This window comes from Calypte anna, chromosome 3, assembly GCF_003957555.1.
Source record: "Calypte anna isolate BGI_N300 chromosome 3, bCalAnn1_v1.p, whole genome shotgun sequence".
In the NCBI taxonomy this organism is placed as follows: domain Eukaryota; kingdom Metazoa; phylum Chordata; class Aves; order Apodiformes; family Trochilidae; genus Calypte; species Calypte anna.
The window spans coordinates 27,967,714-27,995,011 of record NC_044246.1 but is presented as its reverse complement, the minus strand read 5'-3'; the positions used below and the strand labels follow the sequence as shown (position 1 = coordinate 27,995,011).

Genomic DNA, 27,298 nt, shown 5'->3' with positions numbered 1-27,298 from the left:
GAATGAGATGCAGTAAGTAAGGTCTCTCTGTTCTTTACAGGCATCATAGATCTGATAGTACTTATAAAAGAAGAATAGAGTTGGTGTCCTGCTGACTAAATTGTCCTCTAGAGGAGTATTAGTTACAGAGCTTCTTTGTTAACTAGGCTGTATGCTTAAACCACAGTGAATTTCTCTTATTACTAGGCTTTTTAATAGCTTTACATACGGATATGCTAAGTAAATGCAAGTATATCCATGTAGTTTACGTATATAATGTGTAAGTGTACAGTATTTATATACAAATAAATGTTTGTGATGGGAAATTGCACATGCCTTCATTACTATTCTGTTCCACTGAGGTAAAAGCAAGCGTTAAAATACTGATAATAGGAGAACAGTGAGTCGACTTCTGCTCTTTCTGGCCGGGGGCTTCACATAGTCTTTTTTCTCCTTCTCTTTAATTTCCCAATTAGCTTTTGTGGATAACAGAGGTGTTTCTAAAGCCTTTGTGTGCTGCAGCTTTCCCAGTTGCTCACCTACTCAGGCTTTCTCCTTTAGAAGACTAGGTAAGGCCATGAAGAGCATTTGAACAAAAAATGCAGAGTAATGATCTGCAAGCCACCCTGCCCAGACAGCTGGTATTTCTTATTTTAGCTCGCTGTAGCACGGGGTAAAGGTTGTGTTGCATAGCCCAGGCATCAGATAGGCAGTAGCCTTTTGTGTCATCCTGAGAGCAACCTCGTTTTCAGCTTTCTTGATGGGCCTCATGAATGAATGCTGCTGCAGCACCCTCAACAGATGAGTTGGTTGCAGAGTTCCCCAGCCTGGGGAGGGAATCACAGTGATTGCACTGGGGAGCACAATGCATTGCAGCTGTGCTGAGCCCAGCAACCTCCTCCCCCTGCACAAGCTGCGTGGTGTGGCTTTACTCTTTAAACAGATTGGCATCGTGCATCCTCTCCTCTTGCTTTTCCCCTTCTGTGAAGGACTTAAGCCAGGTTAGTGAGGAGATTTCGTGGAACGCAGGCGCTTGGGGAAATGCTTTGGACTCGTCGGTCACTCCACTCCTGCAGGAAGCTGGTGAAGTTCGGTGCCACCTGGTGGGAAAAGCAAAGCTCCTTCTCCCCACCGTCGTCCCTGCAAGTGCTTGGACATCTGGGGAGATGCCGTGGGGAACAGTCAGGTTTTGCCTTGGTCTCTGAACAGCTTACAGTATTATCATGAACAGTGCTAAATGTTTCATGGGTTGGGTATTCATTATTTGGCATGTTTGTTTTTCCAGTACTTCCTGGCTCACCAAAACAAATGAAAGCTTTAATCCCAACACCCTTTTAAAATCTTTGTTATTCTAAACATAAAGCCCTGTGTTTTCTGTATCTTTTATTAGTTGGGTGCCTGTCTGGTTTTTTATGCAAAATTTGTTTTCCTGTAGTAGAATAGATTCTATTCTGCTGCATTTGGTTTTCAGGCATTTATTATATGCTCTTCAGTAGCATTTGTTTTATCAGCAGTTCCTGCAGAATTTGAAACGCATCACAACAGTGGCAATGTGATTCCATTTAGAAGAATATTGCATTATGTATGGAAGAACAGGGGTTGCTTACCTGTTTGCCAAATACATTCTACTGTGAAAAATCTCTAACATTGTGCTATACAGTATCATAACGTGTTAAATCAAGGTTACATTTTCTACAGCTAATAGTTTTTAAAAAAGTAAACATTTAGTTTATATCCCATTCCACAATTAAATTTCAGTTTGCAAAGATTTGGAAGTCTACTCAGCAGAGTCCATGCATAGAGTGAAGTTTTTCGTTTTCATATGCTTAGTGAAATGCACATACAATTTTGTGCTTGTCAGAAAAAGCAAAATTAACTTGTGATGAGAGGAGTTGTGTCTGAGATTTGTGGAAATTTGTTGGAAATAAGGTCTGCAAGGTGTCCATCAGAGAGCTTAGTTGAGTGAGTTGTACTTGCTACCATTATTCACAAGGAGTAAGTAACATGTAGCATTCCAGGTGGCTTCTAATGAATTTTATTGGTGTTTAAACTGTTAATCCTACTTCTTTCCATGCCTTGGAAGAATGTCTATATCTCTCTATTAGGGTAGACTCACCGTGAGCCTCCCACTTAATAAAGGCAGTCCATGTCAGGCTGTATTTTTGCTCTAAATACGCCATTTTTTGTTTTGTCCAAGTTCTGCAACTTTAAAAATAACATTAAAAAGCAAAAAACAAAAAACAGTAAAGCTTTGGTTGCTGAGCTCTTTCTTCAGGCAGAAGCCAGATCTTTTTGTGCTACTCAGGCAACAGGTTCTGTTGTTTGCGGTGCAAACACATGAGCCAGGAAAGCAAAGCCAGTATCAGCCCCAGTAACGTCCTGTCATCCCAGTTATTGGAAGCCCCAGTGTTCATTTAATGACCTGGTTTATGTGTGAGGTAACTCTGCCTCTCATTTACACCTTAATTCACTAACAGAAATAGTAACTTGATCCTTAATGTGTGCCTTTCCGGTAGTCATGGAAGCACAGCTATCTTTGCACTTTTCAGTTTTTATGAGATTTTTCTGTGATGCTTAGGAATCAACATTTTCCTTGACCCACTTGCATTATCACAGCATTCTTGATCTTTCATGTCTGATTTTACAGTTTAAAAACAAATTACTCCCACAGATCCAAATAAGTGTAACTCCCATGTTGCAGCTTTAGGAAATATGCCTAGCAATTCATAGTTAGTATTCAGATGTACTTTGACCTGCAAAGGAAATTTCTGATGGAAAATGAAGCAGTTATGAGCTGAAAGGGAGCAACTGTTTAGCAGTGTATTCAAATGAAACTGGAAAGAAACTGTGAGTTGTACATTGGTGTTGGATAGAAATAGAGAAGCAACCTTTCTTACTGCAAAGTGGCCGGTGGGTCCTGTGCTGCTCCTGAGAGCAGGGCTTCTTCCCTTCTGCAAGGTGAAGGAACTGCATGCCAGTGTTAGAAGGGTGGCACATTTTACACCCTTCTTCTCTTGTTTTGGTGGTGGCTTGAAGAGTCAAGTTTGTAAACTGTAATGGTAGCAAACTCCAAAATGAAATAGGATGTGAAAGTGAAACTGATGTATCATTCTCATTAGTTTTAGTATGCTCAGGCAGAATTTGTGGGATTAGTTTTGAAAGCTTAATCCAGATGGAAAAGGTTAGATTCAGTGTTGAGTGAATTTGGTTCCAATTCATCTGTTGCCCTCGCTTGTTCTTTTTCTCGAAAGAATTAGAGATTAAGCAGAGAATTGTACATACTGTCTTCGTTTGCTGCCATCATTTACCTACGTGAACCAGTGTTAAAGACAAACTCTCAGCTATCTGCTGCAATAAGTAAACAGATGGACCTCATTGCCATGCCAGCTCTCAAGTCCTGTGGCCTGAGTTCATATGATTACTAATATTCTTTTTTTCCTTTTTCATCAGGATTTATCTGGATCCATTGATGACTTGCCGACTGGAACTGAAGCAACCCTGAGCTCAGCTGTTAGTGCATCAGGCTCTACAAGCAGCCAAGGGGAGCAGAGCAACCCTGCACAGTCTCCGTTCTCCCCACATGCTTCTCCACATCTCTCTGGCATCCCTGGGGGCCCCTCACCTTCCCCTGTTGGCTCTCCCGTGGGAAGCAACCAGTCAAGGTCTGGTCCCATTTCTCCAGCGAGTATTCCAGGTAAGTTTGTTCCAAAAAACAAAATTAAGCTGATAGACAGACTTATTAAAGTAAAAAATACTCCTGTGCTCCAAATAAATATCTTTTCTGAGAATCCTCTTATTTTCAGGGCCCTTTCTGCAAAAAATGCATACTTAAAGCAGGAGTGAATTCCAACTAAATTTTAGCTGCCAAGCCCTCAGAGTGCTCAGAATTCTGAGCTTGACTCCACATATGTATTTCTTATATGTCTTTATCATTGACCAATGCTAATACTTGACTGTATTTTTTGTATTTGGTTTGTGTGTCATTGTCTGTCATATATTTCTCTCTGTTATTTAGAGGGTCCCTTTTGTGTTTTACTGTGTATTTTCATTGGTTCTGGCTCTTGGACTTTTATGGTGGTGTCAGGCTCACAGGAAAAAGCAGATATTTTCCAACCCTGTGTTGTGATAATGTGATTTTGGACATGAGTACAGAATATTGTATGAGATATTTCTTAATATTTGCAAAGGTCACCAAGTTACTAGGAATCCAGCCTCACCAGTTATAATTGAAATGCCAGTGGCATGCTTTCTACTTGTTCTCTTGTGCCACAGAGTATGTCACACAAAGTAAATTCATGTAAATTCAGAAATTTGTGGAAATCTGATAATATACCCAGAAGAAAAGAAAGGAATGCAGTAACTCCAGTTCTTACCTTGTCCCTGCCCATCTGGCTTGTTACTTGCAGGAGGTAAGGCATCAGTGTGTACTTTAGATGATGCTCAAATTTTTTAGTATTTTCTGACATTCTGAACACTGGAGGAATTCCTAAGAGTAGGCGAGTGCTGACATTACCCTAGGGATAACATCAGTTGCTTACAAAACCACAGAAAACTCAATGTGGAGCTCAGTTAAAAGAAACAAAAGCAGTGATGCCTTTTCATTAGATGTGCTGTAAACTAAATGCAGGTTAAGTGAGTAGCATGTGTTGCAGTATTCAATACAAAGGTGTTTGTGTAAAAAGTACATGCCTGTTAGTACACAGAGGTTAAACTAGCTAGGCAAAGGGGAGTGAGCTCAGTGCATGCAGGAATGTTGCATACTAAACCATGGCCTGAGCCCTCCAGTTAGTTCTTCCCTCTCCCGCTGTTCTGACCAGCAGCACTTGCTCTGGTGGGGCAGGAGCAGTAGGGGTCCCATCCCTGTTGTTGAGTGAAGCCACATAGTCCAGCTAGCTGGAAAGGTAACATTTTCCCACAGTCAGATTCAAACAAGTAAACGGATTGGCATTTTAGCAGCCCGATTGCTGAACAGGGAAAGAACGTTGTGATGTTGAAAATAGCTTTATTGTAGCCATGATAGATAAGGATGGGAACAGGAGAGTGTGTATGGGAAAATAATAACATTTATAAAACCAACTGATCCCAGTGGGGTAAAAATAGAAGGGGTTTGGGCCCAAAGATCAGGGTCAGAGTCTCTTCATCACTTCAGCTGAGCCCAAAAGCTCAGTTTTGTGACTGGTTTAGTGAAAAGTACTGCCTCTTGAGACAAGCCATGCCACCATTTTGCATGGTGGTTTTCTGGTCTGCTGCAGTAGCAGTAACACAAAAGCAACTCTTCCTCAGGAAGGATTTTTATGAATGGTGTTAAATCAAAATTGCCTGCTGCTCTTTCCCCAGCGTGGGTGAGTTCCTGGTCTCTGCAGCTCTTTTTCTAAAGGTGAACTCCCAGGAGTGAGCTGATGCAGCACTCTCCGGAGGGGAGCTGGGCAGCTGCAGTAGTGTGGCTGCTGCTGCTGCTGCTGTGTTTCTCAAGCTACAAAATGACATGAGCAAGGCTGCTATTTAAAACTCTGCTACTGGTGGGACACTGCTGGGTGCTGGGGCTTTCAAGCCGTATGAATTAGACTGTGCTTTCAACCTAAGTGTATTTGCACCGTTGGGCTTCATTATTAGGACTCTGGTAGCTTTTTTTCTCCTATTTGCAAGACCCTGTGAAAAAGGAATACAGAGCTTGTTTGCATTTCTGGGGCTGTTTGCAGCTTTCAGGTTGTGGCCATTTTTAAACACATATTGTCTGGTACAGCGTCTCGCCTTCAGTGATTTTATTCACTGCTGTTCTCCTCTCCGTTCTCGCCCTACCCTTGTTTGTTCTGACCTCATTCCTCTCCTATTACCTCCTGCGATGTTGTGCCTCAGCTTCTCCATGTGACATAGATTGGCTCTTTCAATCATTCTCTCTCCAGCAAGTCATTGTAAAATGAGCAGCTGTTGTGTTGCTGATAGCTATGGCTAGGGAAAGCCAAAATGTTGCAGGGGGTTCTTGGTGGGAAGGCCGTTAAAATAAAGGTGTTGCTTTCCCAGGGTTTACTGGAAGCGATGAATCCTTTTCCCGACACCTCTTCCTTGCAACAAAATTGAAGACTAATTTAACATCAGAAGGGCAGACAAACAAACACCCCCTATTAAACCTCCCAAATGGCTGATTCCCTTCCACTGCCTGTTTAAGCTGTCTCCCCACCCCAAGGCAAGCCTGCCTGCTCTGCATTGCTTTCTGCCGCACACCGTGAGTTTCACGGGAATGGACTGGCACAGGCAGCAGTGACATTGGCACGTCCCTAGCTCAGTGGGCATTTCCTTCCTGTGCTCTCTGAAATACTGGACGGATATTTTGTCTGGTAAGGCACACACACATACAGTCTTTGTTTCCATTTGAGTTAGTGGAATAGACCAGGGAGATTAACCCCTAAGAGCAGAAAAAGAAACTTCAATGGGTTTTGTTCAGGAGAGTTTTCTCTCAAAATGGTAACACTTCTCCTTCAGACATACATTCATTACAGGACTGAAATCCTATTTTTTGTGATTTTTAGGGATTCAAAATGGCATTCTGATTTCCTGTTGTGGAGATCGTTATTCTGCTTTGCCTGAAATCCTGTTCTCTTTATTTTGTAGCCATCTTCATAATTAGGGTACATGTTCTTCCAAAGAATGAGATGTGAAGCCCTGCGCTGCTTTGGGTCTTGAACTGTGCCTGAATTCAACCCTAAACCATTAGTGGAAGCTGACACAGCACATCATCAAAATGCACTGCTATTGCCAGAAGATTTAGTGGCTGTTAATTTCACTTTTCTGTCTTTTTTTTTTTTTTTTTTTTTTTCCCCTCTCCTGCTCCAACCATTCCAGCTTACTAACAAAGCAAAAATGTAAATAAGCTAAACTCCCCTTTCTTCCCCCATCCCCAATTTTGATCTCACTGGCCAAAGGCTTTTGTCAGCTCTTTCTCCATTGCGGTGTAAGCAGCAAAAATTTTTAGTATTAAGAGTACTGTGGAAGATTGCTGATAGTCCAGGAATTTCTTAACCCATGATGGACAAGCAGATTTTGTATGAGTTAAAAGATTCCATTATTTTTAAACCTCTACAGCAGTTTTATCTGCTGTACTAATAATGATTACCAATAAGTAATTTTAGAAGTATGTAAAGAAGTTTTTTTCACATAAATTAGTATTTTGACTCGCAATTTTAGTGCATTAATTTTTCTCCGATCAAAAAAGCTTATTTTCACGTGGTTAAGCATCACCTGCATTGTTGTTTTTATTACAATTGTGTTGATGTCTTCTTTCAACGAGGAGCTTGGATATAGCTGGATTTACAATTTTCCATGTGTGGATACTCTTGCTTAGAAATCTTATTGCCAGCCATCTGAATTTATGATAACCAGTGGTCAGCACCCTCCTGTGGGTAAAAAGACCCCAATTTTTAAATTCTGTTAATGATACAAATCAATAGATATGTTCTGTTCAGTGATGATGTGATTCAGCTCTACTTTCTGCAAACCTGGAGGTCTTCCCCTCCTGTATTGATCAGCTAGCTAGCTTGAAATCCAGGACCTGTCAGAATTCCAGCAGAATACTCCAGGCAGAAAAGGAGCAAGAGGGGAATGGGATGCTTAGAGACAGCTGTAACCAGAAATCTTGTCTTGGTGTGCATATTAGTCAATGTGTGGACAGAGTGACTGAAGTGCTGAGAGAAGAAAAAAAAAAGAGCAATAGTCTGTGATAGTCCAGAAGACATTTTAATGCAAAAATCTGAATAGGAGTGAGGCTTTTTTTCATGCCTTATAAAAGGAGAACCTACAAGTTGGATTGTTTCCAGAAGTGGCTGCGTTAAGACAAAGCTGATCAGACTCATCTTTTTTTAAATAAGAATTTGGAAAAATCTTTTGCTTTGGATTGAGCTGTTCTACATAATTTCTCCACTGACCAGCACTAACTTGAATTTTGTATGGCATGGACTCTTTTCTAAAAGACTACCTTATAAAAGTGAATTCATAACATTTTTGTTTCCTTTTTTTTTAAGTTTTAGAGATCCCCTAAAATAATTGCAAAACAAGATCTTTGCATAAGGGATTTGATCCCCTCTGTCTATAAAGATTATTTTAACACATTTATCAATATTTCCCCCTTGGCTTCTCCGGAGGCAAAAATCTTGCAACAGCTTGTTGCAAGGAAGATGCATGCTGTTCATTGGCATCCGGACCAGAAAAAAACAAAACACAGAATGCCATTGACGTAGCTATGTTCTTAATCACTGCTAGTGCACAAAACATCTATTCAGCAGTTTTGCAGATCTAGAATGCTTACAAATGAAATATATTAATGTTTCACATAGCAGTAGTTTAAAACCCTTTCTTCAAAGGGTTTAAACAACATTTAGAGTTTTTCTGTCTTTTGACATGAGGATAAACAAGGAAATTGTAAGATGCTTTGGCTTGAGGCATTGCTTCTAGCATATGGAGCATCTAACCTGTGATACCGATTAGAATGCAGCCCAGGTCACAACTGATGAATAATCTGCTGTCTCAGAGCTTTGTGAATAGTCTTAAGTAGTCTCAATCTAGTTTTCTTGAAGAAAGCTCATGCTACAAAAGGCTCTTATCAAAAAAATGCTATCATACTTGCAGTGTGGCCCTAGAGATCAGGGGGGTATCCTTCTCTGCAGAGCTGGTCTTCCCAGAACAGGTGCAGAAGATGAAATGAGACAGGGCCACGCTTTTTGAGTTCCTCCTGTAAGGTTTTCGTGAGAACAGTCTCAGATTTCAGCACCATCAATTCACTGCTTCTCATCAGTGCCAAGTTAAGCGTCAGGTAGAATAAATAGTAAGTCACCAAAATCAAAGTGTCCTGGTTATTTTTTTATGAGCAGTTTTTTGATTTATAGTTTTAAGTGTTTTCAGTTGCTTAATATCTGGGTTTTCTATCTTTATATTTCACATTAACACATTTTAGTTTTTGGTGTTTCATTGCTGTGAAAGCCAGCACAAGTATTTCTGTCGCATGGATGGAAGATCCTACAGGGTCTGTGGAGCACAGTGCTGAAGGTCCTCCAGCACGCTAGAAGTGCTTCATGGAAACTTCCCCCAGACTGACAGATTGGTGACACTTGCATCCCCACAGCTGAGCTCTGCCCCATACCCAGTTTGGCAGCTTTGTTGATTACTGCAAGGCCTGTTCTCACCATCCCGGCAATTGCCCAACAGCCAGTACTAGAGTATGACAGCTGTTGAAATCCAATTAAAATCTTTGCATAATTATGCATGTGCTCTGGTTCACGTAACAAAATTCGAATGTACTTAACCACAGCCACCAAGATTTGATGGGTATGTTTGTTGTTAGTTTTAGATATATACTTCAAGGCTGTTACTGAACAATTACTGTTTACATTTAACCATTAATCTGTGCATTTGTTTCTGACTTTTTTTCGCTCAACCCACTTACAGTTTCATAGAATGATGGAATGGCTTGGGTTAGAAGGGATCTTTAAAGGTCATGTAGTTCAACACCACTGCAATGAGCAGGGACAATTTCAACTACATCAGGTTGCTCAGGTCCAACCTGACCTTAGGTTTTTGTCAAGAAATTTAATACGGTGTATATTTGGGTTTGAACATTTGGGAGCTTTTATCTGTCATTATTTGGCTGCACAAACATAGATTCTCTTTCGCTCTTTGTGTTGCCAAATAGAACATGAATTAGCATGTTATCATAAATTAAAAGGTTGTCATTTCTTTGTCCTTTCCAATACTAAGCAGTGATTGATGAGCGAATGGGAAAAGTCTCTCACATTTTTGTCATTAATTTTTTGTTGTTCTTGACAGATGGTTATTATACCTAGATAAAACAGAGCATAAATGTAGTAAGTGGTCTGTTTTCTGTGATGGGATAGGCTGTTGCAGTTTTCAGTTTTTCAATGGACTGCCATTATCACTGGCATTAGAGATATTTAAAGTGGCCTTCATGCTTCATGGTTAGTGTCAGACTTGACTAGACAGGTACGTGGTATGTCCCTCCTTAGAGGAAAGAACCTGAACAATTGTAAATTATGTCTTGGATTAATTCTGGGCCAGCTAAAAGGTAGCTCAAACCTCAAAAGAAGAGGTTTTCACCATCTCCAGGTAATAATTATTTTTTTAAATAATGAAAAGCATTAATGAAAAGCACTCTCCTTCTTAGGGACTAAATTCATGGAGGCTGAGGTGTGGGTGGAAAGATTCAGCCCTTTGACAGCACAGCTTGATAGATAGCTAAGGAAGTCCAGTTGCAAAATGGGTTTGTAGAAAACAAACACAAAAGAACAACTCACTCAAGCGGCGAGCTTTTCTGTTTGTTCCCCATCTCTAGATAACACTGGACTCAAATTATTGTGATGTGTTGATTGATTACAGCCGTTAAGTTTCTTAGTAATCAGTTTCATCACTTATTCTCAATTCATGCTTGCACCTTTGATTTCTCTTCCACAACAGGGTGATGTGGGCTGTCGTTGACTAATGAAGAACAGAATTGGTTTCGGCGTGAGACAAACGGAATGCCGACACCAATCCCAAAATGCATTAATCTTTAATAATCCACATCTGCATGTTTATAAATGATATAACCAGGAGTTGCTAACATTGATACTCCCCCTTCCAAACAGAAGCTGACATAGAAGTTAGCATTTGCAAACTGCACGAGAGGCACGTGGCCGTGTGTGGTGTGTGTGACCTTGTGGAGGGAACTCACTGGATGAAAGTTCTCAGTTGATTAAAAATACATGAAGAATTGCTCCACTTCTGCACTGGTCTTTGGAGCTTATCGTTGTCGGGCGAGATGAAATGTGGCATGATAGATCTTGTCTTCAGGAAGATCAGACCCACCAAATGGTTTTTAGAAGCAGGTTTGCCTCAAGGTGCTTTTATTCTTTATGCATTCAGCTTGCCCTTTTCTCCCCCGCCCCTGAGAACCGTTGAGACCAGAACTGTGTAATATGCAATGAGAAAAAAATAGATTATCTGAGAGTTTGTTCTTTTGAGGACAGTGTTAATGAAAGCACTTACATTTTGCTACTGATTTTGCCTGTTAATCACAGGCAATGGACTAGTATGAGACGTTGCAGGCAGAACTAGTAAAATAGTTCATTGCCACATACCAGCTCTGCTCCAGTTTCCACCTGCTTGCCTGGACTTGAGAGAGTCGGGAGGAGCCAGGGAGGAGTGAAACTCTATTGCTGCTAGTCTTTTGAGTTAATGCCACGAGATGATGAATATTTATTCAGAGAAATTCTTATGTGTAGCTGTATTAAGGGAAAAGGAATATGGATAAGAAATAGCAATATCAGTTCACATTCGCCCTTTCTTTAGTATCATCTTTAGTTTTCACACTGCAAGTATTAGAAAGGGAAGTTGATACATGATTTTGTTAGAATTTGGCAATGTTAAAATTAACAGTTAAGGTTTTTATTAGGTGCTGGAAGTGTATATCTGCTACATTTGTTGCACTTCTCAAGCTCTTATAAACAGTAGATGCAATGAGGAATAGCTTAGAGAAAAACTCTCTCTAAATGCAGTCTAGAGAATGAGCACTGATAGCAAAAAATTCTTCCTTTTGGAACTTGTATTAACTCCCTAAATAGAATTCTGAAGGTTTTAAGTTTCAGGTGTGTGGCAGGGTAGGTTTCATTTCTGGAAGTAAGAAATGAGCTGAATCTAAGGAAGAAATATTACCCTGTCCTTTGTTAGAAGACTTTAGATATTTGGCACTTGCATCAGTTACAATTTTGTATTCTGCTAATTGACATTTTGTAAAGGAATTACAGAATATTTTTTCTGTGGTTGAAGCATATATTTTTTGCATTAACAAACAAATGTCTTGACAAATGTCTTGTCTCAAGTATTTATGAATTACTAAATCCATGCAGCTTTTTGCAGCCTTCTACTTCAGTCTCAATGCAAGCAAAACTGTCGTTTTTATGAAAGGTTTAAAAGGACAGAGTAATAAAATACAGTATGGTTACAGGGTTTGGATCATTCCCTGAAGAACATGCTCACTTTTTTCCAACAGTTTGCTCAAATTTAAGAAAATGTAATTTACAAAACCTAAAAGCAATTCAGAGGCCCCATTGAGGTGCGAGAGAAAGCACTGGGCAAGCTGCAGCCGCAGCCTCTCCCCAGCCCCTCTCATCCCAATTCACACGGTCGCTTTGGAGGGATGTGGTGACACAGAGTGCAAAACATGTGGAGGGGTGGTTAAATGAGACTTTGGGAAGGAAAAAGAAAAAAAAAAATGAAGTCAGTGGCTGAGCTTTGAAGAGGTCTGTCTAGTGCAGAGCAGCGAGCGAGTGGGGAAGAAAGGAGCAAGCGCCTCATCTAATCTTTCTCCTGGGGACCCAGGTGGACAAATTGGCAACCCTGTTCGCAGCCCTCCCCCCCCCTCCTTTGTAGCGTAAGAACTGCTAATCGGATCCATGCTGCTGCAACTGTGGTTAGTTATTAACAGAATAAAAGCAGATTTCTTCAAAAGAACGGGTTGGGGAAAACGGCTATACAAAATTGCAAGGTTGTTAGAATCTTAAATGCACAGCAGTCGGTTTTTCCCTATTCTGAATTAGGCGATGAATACGGCCTTTCATCTGTCACTGTGCCCATTTCTTCAGAAGGCAGCCAAACATTAAGCTGCTCAAACAAAACCCCAAAAAAAAAAAAAATTGTTTGAAAGAAGAAAAATATTGGGGAGCAGGAAGAATAGGAAAACAAGAAGGAGAAATCAGGTTTTGTTTTTATTAATTTAGCCTGGTGAGAGGAATACAAGCTTGCCTGCTCTATTCAGTTCCTGCATGCCAGCCACTGTGAGCCACCATTTCTGAATGCAGGGATTAGAAAAGATTTAACTGGTTGCTATCCTGGGCTGCGCCATTCTGGATCAGCCTCCAGCAGAAATACCCTGGGCTGGGAACTCTGCTGAGCTTAATGGAAATAATGCATTAAATGAACCCGGAGATAGGCAGAGGTGGAAGCAGAAAGAATTTGATCTCCTGAAATGAAACTTCTCGTAACTATATGGTGAAATTACAAGTCTGGGGTAGGTGTTGTTGAAGATAGAGAGGCAGTGATCCCTAGATTTACACTGATGTATGCCTTCACTTATATAATGAAGTGTGCTTAATTTTGAGGAGCTTTATTGCCATCGTGCTTTGCAGTAGGATTTTGAATTTTGTCAGGGAGGAACAGTTATGGAGCAGAGAGGTGCTTGCTGTGGCCTACTGGAAATCCATTCATTATTTGGGTGAGTCACAGCCTTTTGAACATTGCCATGGATGGCTTGCTTTGGGCTTGTTGCCACAATCTCAGGAAAAAGTGCTGTGGTGCCTTACTTTTGTTCAAACACAGAATTAACTTCTGGATGGGTATGGTTAAAACAGATCCTATTGGGGTGGCTGCTGCTACTTGCCCCTCGCTTCCGGAGTGAGCTTTGGCCTGAGGGACACACACAAAATATTTGCTTCCTGTACTTTGTCACTGAGCCTGTTGTCAATTTAGGCAATACTAACAATTATTTCACTTTATAATCCTGAGTATTTGTTGAAAGTCTTCATACCTTACTCAGAGGTTACACAACCTGGGAATAAAAATTGTATGTCTAATTTGGCAGACCCCAATTTCAGTTACTTAATTCTCTTTAAAAAGTCCACAATATAATGAATTGTTCTATAGAGAGAGTGATATTTGGGTAGTGTGCTGTAAGTAGGGAATGAGGATGAGACAAAATACTGAATAACTACCTCATCCTGTCATTGTCAACTTTGCTTTGAATGAAATATTATATCATGTCAAACAGGTAGCTTCGCGTCATGAAATGAGCATGTTTGTGCTCTTGCATGTGTGTAGAGAAAAGCCAGAGCAGGCCACCTTAGCACAGTGTCCCATTTTTAATGCAGATTTGAAAGCAATTTAGCACCTAGCTTACAGTGACATCTCTGGAACTTGTTCACAGTCCTTGATATGGTAAATGTAACACATATATGAAAAAGATAATGGAGCGTAACTTTTAAGGATTAGTAGTCTGAGAATTATATACTTTCACAAGAAGCAAATTGGGTTTTTTACCTTCTGTTGATTTTACATGGGTTGTGAGTGATAACTTGTGTACATTAGGTAATCTTATGTTGTTGGACTACAAAGGTTTTAAGAGGTAGTAGAGAAAATCAGGGACAGCTCCAGCAACGATCTTGGTAACTTTTTGTAATGGGAAGCATCCCTAAGTGTGGCTTAAATGGATAATATTCATGTATAGAGATGCTTTGCTGCAGTGGAACAAATCAGCCATTTGTGATCTCACCTTCAGCAAACCACATAGCCAGCCACCAAAAACTTCCTAAGGCCAGGAGGGCTCTGGGGCCATATCTCCCCCAGAGTGTCCCAGCAAGGCCATAGATGCTGTATCTGAAAGGGTCCTCTTGTTGCTAGATCTTTAAAGCATCTGTGCTCACATTACTATGTGGATACAAGGAAGGTTTAATTATTATTTGCGTCTTAATTTGAGGGACTATGGAGGCAACCCTTGGTTTTTACTCAGATAAGTAAGTCGTTTAACAATACTGTTGATAAAACAGGAAGCTCAGTTACAATGCATGAATTAAGGAAGAAAATAATCTTTCTTCTTACAGGGTTATAGGCTTTGTAAGATGAAAGAGAGCACAAACCACATGACCAGTTTCCCTTTATGCTACCCATAGAAAAAAATCTTTCCTTTGAGATCATTTGTTCCTCGCTTCCAATTTCCTGAAATCTCATTTAAAAGAGTCCCATATAGAAGCCTATTTTTGATCTTTCATTTCTGATGTAGGGTTCCAAGACCCAAAGTGTCTCTTCCAGTCTGTGAACCTTTATTATCACATAGGCTTTGTGATGTAATTCCATTATTTTATCAGATTTCACCTTAATCACTAGTTTTCCTGGACCTCATTGTTCCTAAAAGGAAATTGCTTCAAATTCCAGTAATGCTTTGATTATCACCCTAAACATCATGGTCTCCCCCCCACCCCCATCATTTAGCTGCAAATATATTTTTTTAAAGAAATCTCAAAATTACATCTTTAGTTTTTACCATGCGAAATAATACTCTTTCAGCCTCCTGTCAGGTCATGCCAGTAGTTGTTCACTGTTCCCATTCCAGCTAGAATTATCCTTTCTGGTTTTGTCTGTGGGAAGGCTCACCAGTGATACATTAGCAATGGTGTTGTTTTCTTACCTCTACTGGAAACAGTTCTCCTGATTCCTCCTAATAATAATTTTGATTCAGACTGACATCAAATGGTTAGTTATAACCATATGTAGGTTGTAACCGTTTGTAGGTCAACAGATATATTCAGGTTTTCCTTCCTTTTCTTCCATCATTTCTCACCCTACAAGCTCTTCAGTTACAAAAGGTGTATTTCTGGTCTGTGAGTAGAAATGTTTGCTTTTTTGGTATTCCAACCCAAAAGGTGATTAGTTTCTTAGACAGTATTTTGATCATCTTCTGTATTGTCTAAGATTCCCTACTGTGTAATCAGCCAGTGCAGTTGATCCCGTCCTAATTCCTACATGAGACTGAGAACTGACCCAAAGACAACCCGCAAGATCTTTAACTTCTGGCTTTCCTCTAGCCTTACCCCTTTCAACAAGGTCTGTGAATAGTTCCCTGCTCCCCCCCAGTTCCCAGTTCCTCATGGGTCCTAAAATTCCTGTGCTGCTATCCCTTCTTCCCTCCTTAACTGGTAATTTCCCCGGGGGAACCTATTAGCACTGAAATTCTTTCTTGAGTCAGTTGTTCAGGCACAGTTTATTGAGGTATTGTCCGACTGGTACAGGATATTTTTGCTGAGCATCTTCCAGTGTCATTACTGTGATGGGAACAGAGAACTTTCAGCATGCTTCAAAACATCACTGATTTGGACCATAATTCATCATAAAGACCCTTCCTCAGGGGGGATTTGATATTCTATCAAATGTCTGCTCTTTTGTGCTGTATTACCTCTAAGAAATTTACTTTCTATACTTTGACTGCAGATTTCATGGCCAAATGCAATCCACATTTAGTACTTTCCTTAATCCATCTTTCCCAGTTTTGCAGTGCAGACCTTTCTATTTCAAGCATAGATTTTCAAAGTCTCATGAAAAATGCTTAAAAGCATTTCTAAGATAATTTTAAAAATAATAAGCCAGCTTACAGCTGCGCTGTTAAGCGTTTTTAAATTCTCTCACCTCTTCAACTGTCTGTACTTTTTTTTTAAAACAGCAAACATGATATTAGATAGGTTGCTGGGTTTAGTAGCTTTAAGAACTGATTTTAAAAAATAACTATAAATCTGAACACCATTTTGCTCCTCTGTTAAATCTAGGTGAAAAAAACCAGTATGGCAGCATCTGTCCTTGTTACATCCAATAATGCATTTGCTGTGACTTTGCTTAAAAAAATACTGTGAAACATCCATAGTTTTCACTTGGCATGAGTTTTTGCAGGTGGAGTATGTCACCAGTGAGGCAATGATACTAAACAAAACATGGGAGAAGGTCATCCATGTTTGAACTTCCATCTGTGAATCATTGGGTCAAAAGAGACCACCGTCTGTCAGTGAAAAAAATTGTCAGGGTTATTATTCCCTCTTAAAAAGCTGTGGAATTTATGTTAAGAGAGAGAAGATGTTTTTCTTTTGTAGTAGTTTTCCCTCCCTAATAAAATACAAAAGTCTATTCATGTATTATTTAAGGTGACTTCCAAGAATCCCAACTACAGTACTGCATGGAAGATAAGGATTAATATCATTTAACAGAAAAATGGAAAATCTTTAAGGTTATTTCTTCTCATGACAAAGGAACTTTAAAAGCATGGAAGATAGGATCCTCACAGGTTTAAAGTCCCATCATGAGCTCACAATCAATAGGAGTTAGATACCCAAAATAAGAGTTCAATACAAGTCTTCAGAGGTGTTGGAGTGCTTAACCTCCTTTTACCTTTCAGATTACTTCTAAGGATTAAATGGCTGTAAGACTGAAAACATCTTGATGTGGTAGTTTTGTGTCCAACACCTGGATCATTTGTAGCAGCCGCTGAAAATTGGCCACATCTTTTGCAATCTCATTACTTGTGTGAATGCGCATAGAGTTAAGTCTTGTTTGCAAGATTAAAAAAATTGATTAGAAGTTCTTTTTCACGTAGGAAAAAAGTCATAAGTAAACTTAAAAACATCAACAAAAAAAATAGCATTATTGTTTACAGAGTCTAATAATTTCAGGGAATTTTAAAAACTACTGAGTCTTTATTCCCTGAGAATGCAAAAGAAAACAATTTCTCTGTAACACATCATACATGCACTCTTACAGGCTTTCACTTTCCCTATCTATGCTTGCACATCTGTCAGATAACTGAAATTGTTATCAGTTTCAAAAATTAAAGACCTTGTAATAAGGTTTTAAAAAATATGTTTCCTAGCATAGATCTGCCATGTAGTATTAGTACGTCTCAAAGTCTGCCAAGCCTCCACCTAAAGAGAGATCCCACTGGGAACTGTGTATAGTCAGGACTACCCTTGCCTTTATCTTTTTTTTTTTTTCCTTCAAGTATTTATATAAATCTTAGATGGTTCAGATCTACTTGGAAGCATTCTGTCTGATAGCAGTGCCTTGGGCATACACAGTGGAAGTGGCAGTGCCCCGCGTTAACATGGAATTGCTGTTTGTTTACAGTCTTGAGTCACTGAATCCTTCCTGTCAAGCAGAAAGTGTTCATTATAATCCAGGCACTTACTGTCTCGGCAGCCTGCTCTTGAGTGATATCAAAACATAAGCCGGAATGTTATTGTCATATGCCTTAGAGTTCGTGAATGGGCCGTGGATCCCAAAGCCTCGGGCGCTGAGTGGCATGTTTGGTCTTTTGGAGGAGCAATTCTGCCTCTAGTCCAGCATTTGCATCTCTCAGACAGTTGTCACAGCTGCTCCCAGTAATGTTGACTGTCATGTTTTTTAGTGCAAATGCACCTCGTCTGAATAGCCAGGCAGTGGTTATACTCCACATTTCGTGGATTTTTCTTTTTGTTCTTTATCTGCCTGACCTTTCTCTAGTCGGTGCTGAGAGCCAATTGCTTTGAGGCTGCGAAGTGGACGGGGTAGAGCAGACACATTCACTTTCCTCTATTTGTATCCAACTTGGGGCTCTTCATCTCTCTAAAGAAAGAGCAGCCCCTGCTGCCCCCCCTGCCAGCCGGGCTCCCAGCACCAGAACCGGTCGTGGCATTCTCGCTCCTGCTGCTGCGGAGGGGCGGCTGCTGAGCAGGAGGAAATGAGTCTCAGCAGGCACAAATCTATTGCGGGTGTTTTTATTCTTTCCATTTCTTTCAAATGGAAAACAATCTGAGCAGTTTCTGAGGATGAAGGGTATAAATCTGTCTGCTACTATTTATACCATGCTCGTCACTACAGCATCTAAATGCTTGAAGTATATAGCCGCTGCCTAACCTGAGGTGGTCTTCAAGCCACTGGAGCTGTCAGGAGCAGGCACATCTCAGAGCATCAGGGGAGAGGAGTCCCAGGGGACATCCGTGTCTCATTCTTACTCCTGCTTAGGCTGTGGCATATTGGTTGTTGGGCACAAAGCCCCATGGGGTGTTGTGGCAGTGCAAGGATGGTAGCATGGACCTCCTTGCTTTGGCATAACTTTGACATAACGTTGAATGGTGAACTAGAGGAGTGACTTTCATCAGTACAGTAAGCACTGCTTTACTATCCAGTCATACTGAAAGGAAAGATTTCATGTGTTTAGCCTCACAGACAGCACTGCGTGCTGCTCTTCTTTGGGTGGGTAGACAGCAGTGGATAAACCAGATGGGTGTCTTTTGAATGAGACTATAAAAATGAGTGTCTGCTCTGGATGGATATTTTAATAATCAAGTATCTTCTTTTGCCTTTATTTGAATAGTAAGATACCTTTACCTTTTCTGTCTGACTTCTTTCAAACATCGTTCCCTTTTCCCATGTGCACCTACATATTGTTCTTTATTCCCTAATTCTGTGTGGGTATTCTAATAGTATTAAGCCCACTGATTCATTGAAATACTTTTTAAACTGTTGTTGTTAGTCATTTTTGTATTGACTGTATTTTTTATTGGTAATATTGTTGGCAGCAATCCATGTCTGCCTGGCTGGAGGCCAGTTTAAGCTAGGCAGGATGAGCCCTATTGTTCAGCAGACTTGGATTTTGCTAAAGTCTGTAACAGAAATATGTGTCAGGAGATCTGCAGCTATAAATTGGATCATGTTGGTGAGGTTGGGAATTCGCTTAATACGGAATTGAAGATTTTGCCATGCCTGTTGCTAAATATGTTTATGTAATATTATTCCATGGGTTTAAAAAAAAAATTTAAAAAAGGAAAAGGATGGGGGGGGAAAATTGCTAGACCTGTTGAGCTCTGTCTTTATATAGCTGGAACTTTCTTTTGATGTAGAGTGGTGAAAAATGCAGCAAGGCTTGGTTTTGTGCATTTCCATGTTAAAAGCAAGTCTGTTTTCCCTTTTTTCTCTGTGTGTTACAGGCAGTCAGATGCCACCGCAGCCTCCTGGCAGCCAGTCAGAATCCAGCTCCCACCCTGCCTTGAGCCAGTCACCAATGCCACAGGACCGAGGTTTGTTAGGTGTTGGGGCTTTTTTAGTAGGTGCCAAATGCAGCTTTCACTTTAAGTCACACATTAGCAGTGTGAGAGTTCCTGGTATTTCTTTTCTTTTCCCAGGGAAATAATGACAGTCCTCATTGTAGAGGGCTTGGGGGGTTTCATTTTCTGGGGAAAGGGCAAGTGAATAACAGGTTTTATCATAATGTGATTGGAAACAGTGCTTTCTCCAAAATACAGTGAATGCCCAGATTATAAAGGCAGTTTGCTGTAAATACTTGTGTCATGTACTAGAGAATTCAACTTTTCGTTGTCTGTCTTGGAATTAAGTTGTATGGGAATAGTATTAGCTACAAGCACTGCAGTTCTCCCACTGCTCTTAAAATTCTCATCTCTGAAGTCTTTGTATGGACACAATAGCTAGTTCTCTGGCCAGTTCTAGAATAAAAATATCTTAAAGTATAAAAGGAAATCAATTATTTATGTCAAAGATGTGGAAATCTTGCAAGGGAAAACCTTGCAGGCAACTGCAGTGTTCTAAAAGGGGGCTTCCTAGCAAGTGCTCACAAAAATAAACAGAACACTGCTTTTTTTTTTTGCTTTTTTTTTTTTTTTTTTTCTCTCTCAGTGTTACCATTTATAAATGTTAAGCCCTTTAACTTTGCCTGCTTCCTCCCTAGCTCATGACAGTTGTCACAGCTTTGCTGTGTGGCCCTACATATGACCAACTGCTGTAAACTGGGCATCCTGTCCATGCAGTGGTTAACATGTGCTAGTGACAAGCTTGCAAAACACACACATGATAACTGTGATAAACATGGAGTTATTTATGAAGTGCCCCTCCTAAAATGTCTTGCTACCAGAAATATTCCAACTAGCGCCATATGGAGATACCATAAATACTAGAAGTTTTCTCACAGTGAAACAAGTTGAACTCACAGAATGACAAATTTCTGGGATAAGATCCAGGAGGAACTAAGAGGACTCAAAAGAAGAGGAGAGAGTCTTAATTTTTGCTGTTTTTCTGTGTTGCATGTCCTCTCCTCCAGGAAGACTGATTAATGAGAACATGAAACACAGAATTCCACACTCAACTTGTTTGTTTTCCTCCCTTTTCGGTCATTCTTTATACAGAATTGCAGGGACTTATTTTCCCCTGAAAAAATTTTTAGAATAATGTATGTGTTCATCAAAAAAAGAATGGCCTCAGTACCCAGTACAAAAAAACCATGATGCTTTGTGGGATAGAATGTAACAAGGCAGCAGGAATGCATCAGATTGAGGCTTTGAAGAAAGACCCAAGCATCTCAGAAAGATTTGTGCATTTCCTGGCATGTCTAGGTATTAGCACAAAATGTTACACTGCCCAGTAATAATTGTTTCTGCATTTTGTGTTCCTCACCTGGCTTTGGGGGATGAGTTAGGTAGGTCTGACACAGCTGGAAGTGTTGAACCTGTCTGTGGCTGCTGTAAAGGAAACAGGGGGTCATTGTGTGGTCTGGAGAGGCAGGTAAGACAGTTGCCATAACTGGGAAGTCAAGCAAGTAAGTAACCGTGAGAGAAATAAAATTAACATGTTGATTTAGTTTGGTTCTTCCTCTGTGAAGAGGAGTGGGAATTGTGGCTATGTTCATAGAGGAAATATGTTGCAGTTTTTTCACTCTTCATGTGCAGGATCCTTATGACCCGGTTTGTACAGTAAGTCCATTTGTTCTATGCAGCAGATACGAAATTTGTAACTAGGTAGGTCGTATTGATTTTGCAGAACATGTTTCCCCAAAGCTTCTCCAAAGTCTGTGCTATTCTCACATAAACATGCATGCATTCCCTTTTGCACCCTGCCATTGATTAGAGGCTTCTTTGAAATGGAAAATTTCACCTTTTAAAAAGGCTGTTACATTAGTTGATTCCTTTGCTTGCTTGAACTGGTTTCCACTGAACTTGAAGAAAGGAAGGAGGGGGAGCCAAGGGGACTCAAAGGGAAGGTGCTTGTCATTTACTGATAAAAACCTGAGCAGAAAATCGTTGCTGCTAAGGACACCTGATCTATAGGCATCTGTTACAGTAATTCAAACTCTTGGCTTACTGATACACTTTCTCTCAAAAAGAAAAAAAGCAAAAACCAGAATTTAAGCAAAAACCCAGAGACCCTTCATAGGATAAGGTAATGTTTGTTTCAGCATTGTGTAACATTTCTTTCCTTGTTTAGATTGAGAATTGAATGACAAAAGACTACTAATCACTTCGTTAGCAGAATCTGCTCTCAGTACTTGAAAAAAATGTAATTTGCCAAATACTTGATTGACAGATGGAATCTGATATGTAGTACTTCTGGACACTAAACCAACTACCTTGAACCCTTAAGTTTACACTTATTTTTTTATGGAAGTGTTTGATTATATTCTACCGTATGTTTCATGGTTCCTCAGCACTGATCTGGGATTTTTATGGTTGCCTGCCTAAGAATATACATCTCATTTCATATATTTCAGCTTGAAGCAAGGATCATATTCTTACATGTACATTCTGTGTGTGGAAGGAGAGGAGCAATAACCTGCATATGTACAGCCGTAGGAACTTTTGGGGGGGGATTGGATTTTTTGTCTTCTGCAGCTTCTTTTTATGTAGCTTATTTCATACTTTTTGTAATAACCATAAATATACTTACTTTTCAAAGTAAGTTACTTTCAAAAGTAACTTAAAAAATTTTCATATCCTGCTCAAGTTGTAGAACATTTGGACCTGGCTCAGCATAAATGGAGTGTGCTATTCGAGGCAGCCCACTTCTGTTCTTGTCCTAGAATTGGTAAATGGCCACTGTTGTTTGATGCTCAATCAATAAAACTTTTTCAGTTCTACCAATACACATCTGCCTAGACAATAAGAACTTAGATGTGCTTTTGTGTGCATAACCTATGTCAGGGCTTACATGTCCTTGAGGGTACTGGGTCTTGAAGTAACTCTCATACACCTTAATGGACTGTCAGAGCCAGAGAGTTCTGGAGGCAGAGGGAGCAGATTGTGCAGGGTTGAGGTCAGAATTCTCTTGGAGAAGGGAGAGTGGCCATGGCCACTCACCTGCACGTGCCCTGAACTGCTGCTGAGTCCCAGCAATTACCTTTACCTGGGGATACCACATGCAAATGTTGTCAGAACTAGTTAAGCTACACATTGAAACTTGGTATGATTTTGAGGGGAAGGAGGCTGCATGTTTTGCTGTTTGTTTCTGATAACAGCCACTCCAGGCTGTTCTTTATTGTGATCACAAGTAGGGCTTTGATTTTTTTTGTGTGCGTGTTTATTGAAGTCAGAGCTTTTTAAAAACTTATGTTACATCAGCCCCCACAGGTAAGGCAGTGGTGATACCACAGCTGCCATAACCATTTGGCAAATAATAGAGGTGCATAATTGCTTGAGTTCCTTATATTTAGCTGTATACCTAATTACCTCATTTGTTTGGGTTTTGGAAGCTGCACTTTGAGGATATGTTTAGTAGCCAAAACTGTGCAGTGGGCTAGAAATAGTTTGTGTGGATCAAATAGAAACTCAGCATATACAAACTGACCCCCTAAATCAGTTTCCTGAAGCTGCAGCATGAAAAAGAATCCTTCTCTACTACCCATCAGCTTATACTCCCACTCTTATTTTGTAAGATGTCCATCTGTAGGCATGAATACTCACCCATGCAAATGCTAATAGGAGAGCATGTGTCAAATTAATGGTGAAATAGACACTTTTACCCCTGCAGAAATGAATGCTTCCTTACCTAATTTGGAAAAAGCTTAGAAAACTTACCTACTTTTAAGTAGCCTTTTTCATGCTTATGCAGTTGGATATGTACATGTTGGGTTTCATTCTAATATTAAAATAGTGATTTGGGAGCTCCTGAAAACCATTGAATTTAATGGAAATAGATAATGACTTCACATTATTACTCTAGCAAGCACTCTCATAATGGGGATACTTAAAGAAGCCTTATTTATTAGTGCAAATGTATATGGGTCAGAATTAATTTTTAAAAAATCTTTAATTGTTTTCCCCTTATAATTTTCACAGCGGTGTGTAGTTAAATATTCATGATAATGCTGATGATATGCTAAAGGTCTGAAATAGATCTGGAGTCTCAAAATCAACACAGGTTATTTAACCCTTTTCATCTAATGCACCACTGGGGACTTGCTCAGTGAAATCCCAGAGCACTGGAATAATTAGAAGATAGTAATGAGGATTTAATTAGTCCTTGAGATATGCTGAAATAGGACCACTGAGAACTTTTCTGTTTGGACATGGATTGCAAGCAGAATTGATGCCGTTGCAGCTGCTGTGATGTGCTGGAAAATGTATTCCATTGCTGGAGGCATTTTCATGGCACCATTCTGTGCCTGTCAGATCTATGTGAAAAGTGCCCGGAGTAAGCACCTCCAAAATTGTTGAACAGCAGCCTTCCTCTTCCCCATCACTCCTCCCAGTACCTTTTCTTTTTTCTTCTCTTATGTTATCCTTTCCATTCTAACTTTATTTCTTTCCACTGTTGACATGATCCAGCTTTTGAGGATTGTTGTTCAGTTCTGTGCTTTATTAAAAACATCACAGACAGGGACAGGGAGTAAGAAACTGCAGGCTTGTAAGAGTACAGGTGTTATATACTAAGCAAAATTTGGATCTTTTTGACACAACTGCTTGTAAGCTTTATCCTCAGGTCTAGTCCTTATTTAGTATTAGATCTTCACAGAAGCGATATTTATCAGTACGTGCAATGTAGTAAATTTAAATAGCTTTTTTGGCAGCTAAGATGTTATCCAGCAAGAGGTAGTAACAGATGGGATGTGATCAGGCATTTTGATGTTCTCTTTGTGCTTCCCTATAAACACTAAAGTGGCAACTGAATTCCTGTAACTACAGTTTCCTAATTTGCCCATTAGATTTCATATAGGTATTTTTCTCCTCTTTAACTGTTTTCTGGGCATGCTTATTTGTACACAGACATCACATAAATTCCACTATCATGTATCTTCTAACAAAATACAAATGTTTTTGCTTGCATGGAAGACACAACACCAATTGGATGTTTTGCACCTACAATTCCTGATCAGATATATGGTTTAATACTGACATTTGATGGTAGAGATTATTTTCCCTTAAATCTGTTTTCATCTTTTTTAAAAAAAGAAACTAGAAGGAGAAAAACAGATCAAAGAATACTTATTGCAACAAAAAAGATACTGCAGTTTGCTCTCAGGTCTTAAAAAGACTTCCTCTGTGAGCATACCTTTTTTGCTCTCTTTTGGGGATTTGGGATCTATTCACAGCACTGAGGAGCTAGAGAATAAAATTATTCTTGTCATTAAAATTCTTCTGCTTGCCAAGTTAACGATGACACCACTTAAGGTTAAATCAGACTTGGTAATAAGTTTACTTGATGTCGACTGAAGTGTTTCAGGCTCTTTAAGAAGATGCTGGAGACATGCACTGCGTGCAAAGCCACAGGTTTGTTTGAGTGCCTCTTCTGCACTTCTCCAAGTGAGTCTGTGAGGAGGAGCTGAGCTCCATCCGGCTCCTATGCAGGAACACTGTGCCAGGCTGGGAGGAAAACTTCATACCCAGGAAAATGGGGTTAGAGGAATTGTGTCCTCAACAGGCAGGGAAGTGCATCGTAAGTAGGAAAAGCAGGTTTTAGTTGAAACTGTCACAGTAGCACATCTCTTTTTCATCTCAAGTCCTTTGATGAAAGAGCCACACGATGCGTAAGAACAGAGCTGTTGTGTATGGGAAGGCAGAGCCATGCGGTAGAGCTGTGAGCTAAACTTCTTTGGTGACTCAAAAAGATACATTGTTTTCTCTATTTAATAAGCACCAAATTTATCAACAAGTCTTTAAAAGGGACCAGGCCATGACTGATTTTTGGCATTGTATTTGTAACTTGATTGTAAAAGGTTGCTCTGATTAGTTGTGGCCATCTGCAAAGAGAAACAAAGGAAGAAAGGGTGTGATTTACATGTGATAAGCTACTTTGGGAGGGAGGAGAACTGCAGAAGTAAGATTTGAAGTAGATAATAATATCTGTACAATCAAAGCCCGGAGTCAGGTCTCCCAAGTAAATTTGTTATACTAGCAGCTGGTCATTGCTTTCTTCTTGCTGATGTTAAATCTTGTTATACTTGGGGATGAATCTTTATTTCATTTTTTAAACTAAATTGGGGATTCTTTTTTTTAAAATTAGGGAGCAGAATTGACTTATTCTGAGGGAGTATATATAGTTGCCAGCAGAGAGACTTCTCAATAGAAAAGTTTCCACTGACTTCATTAGGCAGCTGTCAGATTCCTTGCCTCTGGGCTCTAGGAGCAAGATAAGCCACAAGTAGTCACTGATGAAGAACTTGACAAAGTGACAGTTGATGTTCCTGTCACCAGGCGCAATGTAAAAGTACCAAGTACAATCCCTGTCCCTGGGACAGCTTCACATCAGGGCCTGTAAACTAGGACCTGCCTTTGGTCTGCCTGTTCAGTAGCACCATGGTTTTCTTCTCCCTCAGTACCTAAGTTAACCTTTTTTATGAAGCTTTTCTAAAAATAACAATCGTTCTGATACAAGAGCCTTTATGCTTTTTTTATGGTTTTTAAGTTAAGGCAGTGAGCTGGAATCTATATAATGTATAAATAGCTAACACTGGATAGTTCCTTCCATCCCAAAGGATCTCAAAAGGCTGCAGAATAAACACTCATCAGGGAACAGCTGCAAATCAAGAAAGCAAAAAATCAGTCAAATCATACATCATGGTAAAAGAAGACCAAGATGAAGGCATTTGGGGACTGAGGACAACATACCAATTTTTTAGTTTTGAAAAAATATTGTGATTTATTTTATGTGTATGGAAGACAGAAAAGACATATCATGTGTATGTTAGTCGTGTCCAGAAAATATGTATGTATATCTCATGGGATTCAATATATTTACTTCATGAAAAGGAAGATCTGAGTTGATGCATGGAACCTTTGAACAGGAGTCTTCAGGGAGGGTAAATTTTTCAAACCTGAAGTTTAGACCATTAAGCCTGCAGGCCTTTCACATTACACATTGAAAAATGCCATTCCTTCTTTGCTCTCCTCCGTGATTTTCATAAGCCTGCATGTTATTAGGGAAACTTAGACAAATGTTGATTGTGCAAGGCAGACGGACTCCTCAGGTTTTTCATGTTGATGCTCAGGTTAATTTTAGCAGCCCAAGCTAGCTACTGGAATTGAGGATTCTCTTTGGGAGCAATTGGGAGGGCAGGGTAGGGTGCATTTGTGCTGCAATTCACTGGAACCCTGATTTTCCAAGCACTGTAGTAAAAGTATTTTGTTTAAGTTATGTAGCAGTAACAAGTATGTGTAGGAGGGGTGGATGAACAATGATTTTTGGTCTGCCTGTGGATCAACATCTCCACTTTCTTTCCCTCTCAGCCCTCAGTATAGCGCTTAAAATTTACATTACAGAGCATTACACAAGATTTGCATTAGGAAAGGTTGGATATTTCTTCCCCAGCTACCATCTGGGTAATCTGTCTGATCCTTCCCCAGATTCTAATTTATCAATGATAGATTATATGAGTTTCAAGGCTAGGCAGTAGCAGAGGGAGGTTTAGGGGTGGGAAAAAATTAAACATTATTGCATGCTATACATAGGCCGGGTTTTGTAATATCAGAGAGAGAAGCAGAGGAGATTCAGC

At 39.9% G+C, this 27,298-nt stretch overlaps 1 protein-coding gene across 6 annotated transcripts in view; it reads left to right on the top strand.

Moving 5' to 3' along the window:
- Window positions 1-27,298, top strand: part of ARID1B (AT-rich interaction domain 1B) — a 330,726-nt gene that overhangs the window by 227,043 nt on the left and 76,385 nt on the right. For 5 of the 6 annotated variants that reach the window (XM_030448697.1, XM_030448698.1, XM_030448694.1 and 2 more), the window contains 2 exons: window positions 3,430-3,673; window positions 19,515-19,604. In XM_030448697.1, the coding sequence (XP_030304557.1) occupies window positions 3,430-3,673; window positions 19,515-19,604 (334 nt within the window). The remainder of the gene's footprint in view (window positions 1-3,429; window positions 3,674-19,514; window positions 19,605-27,298) is intronic. The other variant, XM_030448695.1, reaches the window with a different exon arrangement.